Source organism: Eulemur rufifrons, chromosome 14, assembly GCF_041146395.1.
Source record: "Eulemur rufifrons isolate Redbay chromosome 14, OSU_ERuf_1, whole genome shotgun sequence".
NCBI classification, from domain to species: Eukaryota; Metazoa; Chordata; class Mammalia; order Primates; family Lemuridae; genus Eulemur; species Eulemur rufifrons.
In genome coordinates this window covers 28,159,827-28,170,295 of record NC_090996.1, presented here as the reverse complement: position 1 = coordinate 28,170,295, position 10,469 = coordinate 28,159,827, and the positions used below count along the sequence as shown (strand labels likewise).

Below are 10,469 nucleotides of genomic sequence, written 5' to 3'. Positions count from 1 at the left end.
GTGTGTACATTTCTGAGCGCCCAATGTGTGAGTCCTTAAGATGCAGACCTTGCAGGCTCAGACCTGTTTCACCCAATGTGTGTGGAGGAAATGGAGGTGAGGACGATCACCTGAGGAGTGCGAGGGCTCGGCTCCAGCACACACTCTTCCCCGGGCAGCAGGAAAAGGAGGTAGCAAGGACTTGGGCTGACATCTGAAGCACTAAGCTAATGTGCCCGGCAGAGGGGAGCCTTGGGAAGCACAAAATGTCACTCCACCTGTGTGTCCACAAACCTGAGGTTTCCACATTGTTTTAAAGGGCACAGAGGCAAATGTTGACAAGGCAGAAAAGACAATGACCATTTCAAGGGTTGCTTAAATCCTGGTGTTTTCTGCCTAATCAGACATAATGCCAATCTGCTTTTCCCTTATACTGGAGAACAAAAGATTTTCGTCTCCACTCCCACACCTCTAGGCCCTTATAATAATCCTTATTAAACAACTCAGCTAGCATATTACTGTTTCAAGGAAGCATAGGATTAGAGGTATGTGAGAACTGTATTTATTGAAGGGAAGACTCAGTAAGTTCTAGGATATTGGTTAAGAATATCCTAGAGCCAAAATCAGCAAAAGTTGAACCAAATCTACCCTATCTGAATTCTGGCAGTAAACTGGTTCAATGGAATCCACTCAACTACTATTGGAAAATAAAACCACTTCCTATTGCATTTACTATGAAATCTAATATAACCAGCTGACTGCTACATATAAACCTAGTAAGTCTTTTGAGTTGTGCATACAAAATTACACGTATTTAACAAGTTGCTGCCATGGCAAGATCTCTAAAGAAACAAGATCATGAATGTATTAGATGGATATCAGAATGTATTAGATCTGCTAGATTCACTGAAAAAGTTAGCTAGAAGAAATAAAAGCCACATTATTTGGAGACAGATAATCGTCCCCCAAGTCCAGTTGATTGCTGTCTACACCAGTTGATTGCTATCTACCTTACACGTCTGTGAGAGGATTAATGGCACAGTTTATTCTGATAAGGTAGGCCAACACTGAATATAACATTTAATCATCCTACAGTCAGAGCTAGGTGCTATGTCCAGAATTTTCACAAAGAATTTAAAGGTAGAAGAAAGTTGCCTGATGTTAAGAGCTGTAATTAAAACTGCATATTTGTCCCTTGAATACCTTAAATTCCTATCCAAAGCAATGAAGCTAGCATCCATGAAGTAGCAGTCTGTGAAGAAGTCCATGCCAGTAAGGAAAGGTGCCAGGGTGCTCTCATGTATAATAGTCATCAAAGGTCAAGGAGTTGTTACCGTCATGAATAGTGTTCTTGAAGACTGCCAGGGGAGTTTGGCTGATTTTTTTCCAAAGTTCATCTTGGGAGCAGTTTTTGACCATAGGTTCAAACTTTTTCTTGGGTTGCAAAACTGCATCTGATTGCAAGTATGACCCAAAACATTTGTAGCGCTTCAGCTGAGAGGATGCCAGTAACTGTTCAACATCACAGTTCAAAGTCCCGTATTGTAAAAGCAGTTCTTGTAGTTTATGTAACCAACAGATGAGGGGTTAACTCGTTACAGTGAACAACCTGTACTACTAGTTTACAACGTTTTTACATTCAATTACCACATAGTCCAAGTCTAATTCAAAACAAAATATACATGGGCTTAATTATTCAAGAACACTTTACTATTTGTCACTTAATTTCATGATTATATACACTCAGTCCAACTTTTTTGGTTTGACTTAGATTTTCACTGGATAAGTTCATTCTGTAAATTAAAAACAAATAAATGCTATATTTTCTCTTCTCCCACAGCTAAGAAATAAGGGTTTAAAATGGCAATTACATAAGTTTATTTCAATATTTCTTAAATTCACTTTAATTAAAAAAACTAATTAAATAACCTAGCACGAAAGCTGTATAAAGAACATCAATGTAAAAGATACAAAGAAAATCATGATTCTAACATATCTATGATAGAGAAAAAAAATTTAGGTCTGTAATACCCTAAATATGCAGTCAACTAGCCTATTATTGCATTGTCGAGCATATAAACACATTTGTACTTGCAGAAATCAGAATGACAGCCATAGGAATTTCTATTGCTCTTTAAAGGTCCAACATTTCCCATGCTGCCAGTTCACTTCAGACATTTTATTTCCTTATCCAAATGACTAGCCAGTGTAACCAGGAGTTTAAAAGGTATCACCTTTAAGCAGGAACGCTTCTCAATTTTAAAGCCCATAAAATGTATGGTGTAACTTAAACATTGATATTTCTTCTAAATAATCTAATCTTGCAAATGTGCAAGAATCCAATGTAATTTTTATAATTACTTTTGTGTTTTTATTTATTATCTGTTACTTTTTAAGAGGTAGGCCCTTCACAGTTGATATCCAAATTGTTGGACTTAAGAGTCTTGGCAACATGCACATAATATTCTAGCAGGTAAATATTTTAATAGCAAACATAACTGTTTTTTAAAATGTGCTCAATTTAAAAGGGGAAATACCTTTGGAAACAATTTAGTGACTCTTGAACTTTTAAATATTCATTGAAATCCAAGCAATTGCTAGTATTTGTTCTTGTTAACATGGAAGTACAAAAGGAACTAATAGGTTCTGATTAAAGCTCCCGTATTTCCCAGAAAAATAAAAGCCCAGAAATTTGCAGACATAATAAAATTTATTTAAATTTCATGCAATCTAATAGCCGTAAGTATAGTTAAAAGAAGCTGTAGGACAATTAACTTTGCTCTGTCCATAAGATGTAGCCTCATTCATGAAACGAATGAGAATTCCATAGTTAAGAAAGCACTATTGGGTTAAGTTTTATGTTTTGTGACTGAAAATAGTCTGACTAGGCTTTTCTTTTCTGAGGAGCAAGATTACAGGAAAGGCATTTGTCATTAAATATACAACTACAAAGTATCTTATGTAGAGATAAATCACAATCTAAAAGAGGCCCAGTCTTTGATAAATGGCCAACACTCAACATCAAGGGGGCTTCTGATAAACCCAGAAATTGTCTCTTCCAGTTCTCATGAAAAATTTCAAAGTCATTATATAGTTACAGCAGAAAGTCACCCTTCAATCTAAAAACCACCACAATGCTGCACTGTGGTTCATCCAAATCATGGTTAGCAAATTTGAGCTTTATACTTAAGAAAACTCAATTTTAAATAACTGAGATAAAACTTACACTGTGCTTGATTCTATTTATCACTGGTGATTTTAGTCTGTGCAGATTCTGATGATTCTAAATATGTGTTCATTTAGTTGCTGGATATAGATTTAGCCTTAACCAGCAAGGATCATCTAACCTTTAAAGTTACCGATAGGAAGAATAAACTGAGTACTTGTAGAACTGGCACTTGCAATGGATACGGTTTTCCTACGAGATGCATGCAGCTCTTATAAATACTAAAAGAGGCATTTTTGCCAGGTCTTAACATGCTTTCTTTATTGTAAATTCCACTAATTTAATGAGTTAATAGGATTTTCTGTAGCGGTACAATTTCATTAAGCTTTACTTATAAAAATTACAGTATGCTGTTCTTTTATTTTACAATTTACTGTATTTAAGAAATCATGTTAAAATATAAATTGGCAGAAAATAACTGATAAACCTAGTAAAGCAGTGTCACAGTTGGATAAAGGGATTTAATTGTATGTATGCACTGACCATCAAAAGAAGGGATCAGACTAATCCTTTCCTTTAATAAAAACTTCAACATTGTTTGTAAATGCCTCATTTAAAGGAATGGGTAGGGAAAGAGTTTAGAAAAGTCCAAGTAATAAAAGGTATTCAATTACTTGGTAAAGTTAAAAAGCTAATGCAACAATGTTACATCCAGATAAAAAACATTATTCAAAAGCAATTCAAATACCGAAAAGGATTTCAAATTGAATATTTTATTAACATGGTAGTTGTCTTTATAACATGTGCACACACACTCGCACACTCAGAATGATCTGCCTGGGGAAAAATTACTAAATATGCCTAAGGGGAAAATGAAAAATAAAAAAATTCCTGTAGGTTTTCATTATTGTAGGCAATTATGTCCACATCACTTACAAAGCTATTGCCAAATCTGTCCAAGGAAGCAGAGTTTGAAAGGGGGAAAAAATATCAGGAAAAATTCAACAGTGGCATAGCAGAGCTCTCAATATGAGAAAGCTGACATAATGTGGACTTTTGCTGTGAATTTTTTCTTTGCAAAATATGGGGAGAGGTTTATCAATGGGCAGAAAATAAAAGAAGGCGGTGTGAAGTAGGCTTTTGCAGTCAATTTTCCTCACAGTATTGTGCAGGGTCATCAAGAAAATACTTAGTCTTTCTCTGGAACCAGTTTCAGAACTTTTCCAATTGCAATGGTCTTACCTAGAAATGAAATTAAAAAAAAACAAAAACAAAAAACCTTTCAGTAGTTAACAGCAAGTCTATGTTGTAAGATATTAAAGCTTGTTATTATTTTAAATCAAAAACAAATTTTTGGCATTGAAAATTACTAATTAACTGGTTTTACCACCACAGACATGATTTTTGATTAGGTGTTCTTAATAAGTGGGTCTTACTTGGAGGAGCTGGAAAAGAAATATGATTCCCTATATAAAAAACCCATCCTTGGACTAACAAAATAGAATATCCATATGATGGAATACTATTCAGCAATAAAAAGGAATTATGTGCTACATGGTTGAACATCAAAAACATGCCTAGTGAGATAAACTAGACACAAAGGACCACACATTATTATATGATTCTGTTTATGGAAAGCCCGCAAAAGGCAAATAGAAAAAGTAGATTAGTGGTTGCCTAGGGCTGGGGTAGGAAGAAGCGGTGATTATAAACAGGTATAACAGTTTCTTTTTAGGTGTTCTAAATGTTCTAAAATTAGAATGTGGTGATAGTTGTACAACTCTGAATTGTATACTTAAAATAGGTCGATTTCATATTATGTAAGTTATATCTCAATAAAGCTACTAAAAACATAAACCTATCCTTAAGCAACTAAAAGGATGTAGCAGTTACTGCCGAACTACAATCCAGTGAACTTCCAGTAGTATCCTATGGATTGTAAGGGATAAAAACCCCACTGGGTCTTGTGAAAAACCTAAGTCAAGTTACCTTTTAGGAAAAAATAATTCTGGGGTTAAAAATTCCTGCTACCTTAATTTATTTTCTTCTATCTGCCCGATTTTTATTAGGTTCTCACTGGTAACCAAAATGATCATTTTGTTATATTCAGAGGATAAACCCAATAACCACTTTCACTAACAACAATTAGAGTTTTAAGATATAAGGACTTTATTTATTTTTTTGAGACAGGGTCTTTCTATATTGCCCAGGCTGGCCTCTAACTCCTGGGCTCAGGAGTAGCTGGAATTATAGGCATTGCTTCTGCACTCAGCTAGAATAAGAACTTTAAAGTAAAACAAACACTGTCTTTATACAGTTTTCTCTGAAGTAAGGTTCAGAGACTATATTCGTTAGAGGGCTTAGCACAGTTCCTGACACTCAGTAGACATACAGTAAATTTTTGCTAAATGGAATCAGAACTAGCATGTGAATTGACTATTCTGTATTTAAATTGAACCATAAGTTTTTTCTTTCTCCATAAAAATAAATGAACCATAAAGTTTTATGTAAAGTTTTCCACTGTCTTAGTTATTTAAAGTTAGAAATATTAACAATTCATAAGGAAATGTTTCATAGCAATCATTTTGTTTTCATACCAAAGAATTTCATGATCCCAAGAAAGGAAAATTACAGATGTTCTGCATCACCAAGACGTAGGGAGAAATGGATGCATACCAAAGAACATGAAATCAGAACTCTGAAAAATTAGGTGTTAAAAAAAATATCAATCTGTTTATCACCTTTATTCTCTACATATATTACAAAAGGATTTTATCATAGAAATGTCTCACTCAGTAAATAAAATTGCTCTGCAATCCCATTACTCACAAAATGTCAAAATTAAGACTTCATGTAGAGCATTATTAAATTTAGCGTTATTGCTAAAACATATAATTCTGTTTTTCAATACAGTCAACTCATACATTTACAGGTATGTTTCTTTGAATCTGCTGCAATGTGTACTGTACTCATGATGAAGGTTACCAAAGCTAGGCATCCTACTAGACATCAATTTAAAATTCTTACCATTTCGCCATCAAATTGGCACTGATTGACCAACACTATGGTGCTCACACGGTAGTAATATTCTGCAGGGATTAGGGGGTTGGGGGGGCGGTAAACTCACAACTAATGGATGTGGTGAGCATTGTAGAGGGGAAGGGCATGCCTCTAATCCTGGCTTGGGTGAGGCAAAGACATAAAATGTAACCAAAACATTTGTACCCTCATAATATCCAGAAGTAAAAAAAAATATTAAAAAAAGTCTTACCCTCGTCTCTTAAGGTAAAACGACCCATCTGAGGGAAGTCTTTAAAGGTCTCAAGGCAGATGGTTCCTGCTGTCCTTAAACGAGCAATGCATACTTGATCTTGCTTCACAAAACGGGGTCGAGTCTTACTTTTTTCTCCTGACTTTTTGTCTACCAAGCAGATTAAGGCCTAATCAAGAAAAGACGACGAGAAGATCAGAACAATGCCAAATACAAGAATCTTTAGGAAGAACAGGAGTACAAATAAAAGTGCATCACTACTGCTGCTCAGAAATTATCAAGATAAAATAGTCTTAAAACCAAAATAAACCAACCAACCAATTTTCTTAAAACAAACTCACCGTTATTTCCACTTCCTCAATACAGGTGTGAATATGCAGCACCGCATTATACCCTGGGCAGATGATGGATTTGTGCTCTATAATCACTATCTGTCAAACAAACAAACAAAAGTTCTTATCTTTATCCCTAGGGTAAAAAAGAATTGAATATTGTCAAGTGCCATATAGTATCACAAGAATTAGTGTAACTCACCATCTCAGTAGGACACCAACTTAAGTTATTTCTGTGTTAGAGGTGATGGGTATTATTAATTTTGTTCACAAGATAGATATGGTTACTTAACCTCAAGCATGTATTTCAACATCCTATACCTTACTTATCTTCTTGGCAAGTGCCTGATCAACTTTAAAAACACAGCAGGCAAGCCAGGGCCCGTGGCTCACACCTATAGTCCTAGCTACTGGGGAAGCTGAGGTGGGAGGATCACTTGAGCCCCAGGAGTTCAGAGTCCAGCCTGGGCAACACAGCAAGACCCCATCTCAAAAACAAAAACAAAACAACCACACAAGTAGCGGGCAGACTTTCTTCTCTGGGAAGCCTTTCCTTTATATTCCCCAAGGAATGAAGATAATCGTTGCTGCTCACAAATTACCTGGATGTGAACTTACAGCTCTATACTTACAGCTCAATTTCTCAATATCCAAAGTCCAGTAAAAGTAAACAACCTTACATCTGGCATCAATATCTAACTTGATTAATCGTCATATCTTTTAACAGAACTCAAAAATTCTGTTAACTATAACAATCACATTTTACTGTCATTCTCCCAGGGAGGTCAGATTGCTAATGACAGGGAGAAAAACGTGTGTGATTTCCTGTCTGGAAGCTTATTTGCTCGGAACGAGCACACAAACCGTGACTTCCAAGGCAACTGCACTCTAGTCAAAGTAAATACTAGATATAATAAATTTATCAACAGGAGATCAAAAATAAAAAGGAACTCACAAAGAGTACTACTTCCTATCCAAATAGCACTTGTACCATCTTGAAGACCTTATGTGTATGAGATACATACATCATGGCTGTAATATATAAATGGTTTATACCATTTCAATTCCCCTTCTACACACTAATGTGGGTTAAGTGGCATGTCCTAATTTCATTTAGACACCAAAAATCACTTAAGACCACTACAATAACTTATTTACCTGGGCATCAAATGTACGTCCAGAATGACAAAGATTATTAGGATCACAAAGTATGAATCCGGGAAGAATCTCCTCTTCTTCAATTCCTTTCAGTCTGATTTTGAGGTTTTCACCTGGGGCTACAGTATCAGTCTCTACATCGTCAGAAAGTATTCCAAGAACTTCCACGTTGTGCTTTAAGAGAAACCAAGATTGGAGGTTTTCTGACATATTCACTGCATTACAGAATAAAAAATCTGAATACTTGTTCAATAAAGAGTTACACGTCAAGGCCGGGAATAGTGGCTCACACCTACAATCCTAGCATTCTAGGAGGCCGAGGCAGAAGGATCATTTGAGATCAGGAGTTCCAGACCAGCCTGAGCAAGAGTGAGACCCAGTCTCTACTAAAAATAGAAAAATTAGCTGGGCATGGTGGCACATGCCTGTAGTTCCAGCTGCTCGGGAGGGTGAGGCAGGAGGACTGCTCGGGCCCAGGAGTTTGAGGTTGCAGTAAGCTATGATGATGCCACTGCACTCTAGCTGGGGCCACAGAGCATGACTCAATCAATAAATGCTTTGGACAAAAGATGCTATGGTAGAATACTGTAATCTCCCATGCATAATACATCCAAAAACCCGAATGTCCAATTCCTAAGGTACCAATTATACTTAAACATTACATTGACAATGGAAACCTTTTCTAATTCACTGGGCTTGGAATTAGCATGGTAAATAAATTCTCATATCTGAAGCTCCTGATAATTCATGTCTATGTTCTTACATAAGTAACATTTTTGGAGCTGTTCGAGAAACCTTCTCTGGAAAACCAGTAATAGTTTCTTAGCAACAGGTTATCTGCAAATATCAGGAATTGAGCAATCAGAAATAACACAAGGGAATAATTCATAGTGACTCTGCATGTTTTAATGAAACTCTAATAGTGAAAAACTTGTAAGACAGAGTTAAGGCCCATTTAGGATAAAGGCAAACCCTCTGCATAGCTTAGACTCATTATTTTGTAGTATCCAACCTAACTATACATATACACACACACCACTTACATCATGATTAAAACAGTTTTCATCCCTGGCTCTTACTGTGTTAACTGAAGAAAGTCTCTTCATCATTCCAGATCTCTATTTACTTGCCTATAAACTAAGGAGGTTGGTAGTCTCTTCACAATGCATCTTTTAGCTCTAACATGGTGCTAAGACCCCTTCATTTGTCATTGAAAAATAATGGCACCATAGATTCTTTCTCAAATTTTGTGCTTGACATTAACAAAACATAATCCTGACTTTATTTAGAGTCTTGCTCTACTGCCAGGGCTAGAGTGCCGTGGCATCAGCCTAGCTCACAGCAACCTCAAACTCCTGGGTTCAAGCAATCCTCCTGCCTCAGCGTCCTGAGTAGTTGGGACTACAGGCATGCACCACCATGCCCGGCTAAATTTTTCTGCGTATATTTTTACTTGTCCAGCTAATTTTCTTTCCATTTTTAGTAGAGACGGGGTTTCACTCTTGCTCAGGCTGGTCTCGAACTCCTGAGCTGAAACGATCTACCCGCCTCGGCCTCCCAGAATGCTAGGATTACAGGCATGAGCCACCGCGCCCAGCCATAATCCTGACTTTAAAAAGCTAAATTTCTTTTAATGGAAATCCCTGTGCTTTTACAAAGTCTGGCTCTCTGCTAATATTTTCAAGACAAAATCTAAATGGGAAAGAGCATAACTAATTCTTACCTTGTTTGGCATCATCACGAGCTGCTGGCCTTTACAAATAGATCCTGATTCCAGCTTTCCCAGGACCACTGTGCCCATGTCCTGTTGAAATTTAACATAAAAAAATCAAGTTTCAGACTTTTGTTGCTGCTCTATAGCAGCTCAACAGCCCAGAGTGAAATTCTACAGAGCTTATTCAGAAAGGAAAATCATTAGCTCAATGGTAGAATGCTTGGAATTAATCTTAAATCTAGGGGAATTAACAAACACTCTATAAAATTTTGTCATAAGCATCTGTATGATTATATATTAATAATTAAATATGCCTAAGATTTTGAAAAAAAGTTTGGTACAGAAAACAGCACAGAATTTTATATTATAAGATCTGAACTGTTTGTACAAATTCAGGTTCTCCTGATCTCTGAACCTGTTTCCTCAGGTGTAAAACTGGAAAAACAATATTTGTTACTTTTAGAATGGAGCTAATGAAGGAATAAAGTATTTGAGGAGTGCAAAACATTACATAAATTGATACTGCAAAAAAAAAAAAAGGCTGAAAATCCAGTTAAATAAACACAATGAAGTCTTCTTTTTTTTAAAGACCAACATCCAGTGTTGGTAAGGCTATGGTAAAACTAACACCCACATGCTGCTGGTGGTAATATAAGTTAGCACAGTATGTTTGGAAACCTACTTACCAATATCCATAAACTTTTATATGAAAATCCTTTAAACCCAGCAGTTTCATTTGTATGGGTTTATCACTAACAAATGACCACTGGCTCATTGGGAAATAGCAGCCTGTGTAAACTAAACTTGCTTGATAAATTATAGCCTATCTATGCCACTAATATGCAGACA

General features: G+C 36.1%; 1 protein-coding gene across 2 annotated transcripts in view; it reads right to left on the bottom strand.

Annotated features, from left to right (window-relative positions):
- Positions 1–3,792: 3,792 nt before the first annotated feature.
- GSPT1 (G1 to S phase transition 1) overlaps positions 3,793–10,469 on the bottom strand; it is a 28,870-nt gene continuing 22,193 nt past the window's right edge. For both annotated transcript variants that reach the window (XM_069486114.1, XM_069486115.1), the window contains exons 11-15: positions 9,630–9,710; positions 7,907–8,080; positions 6,758–6,847; positions 6,417–6,585; positions 3,793–4,387 (exon numbers count right to left, since the gene is read on the bottom strand). In XM_069486114.1, the coding sequence (XP_069342215.1) occupies positions 4,335–4,387; positions 6,417–6,585; positions 6,758–6,847; positions 7,907–8,080; positions 9,630–9,710 (567 nt within the window). In that variant the 3' untranslated portion in view covers positions 3,793–4,334. The remainder of the gene's footprint in view (positions 4,388–6,416; positions 6,586–6,757; positions 6,848–7,906; positions 8,081–9,629; positions 9,711–10,469) is intronic.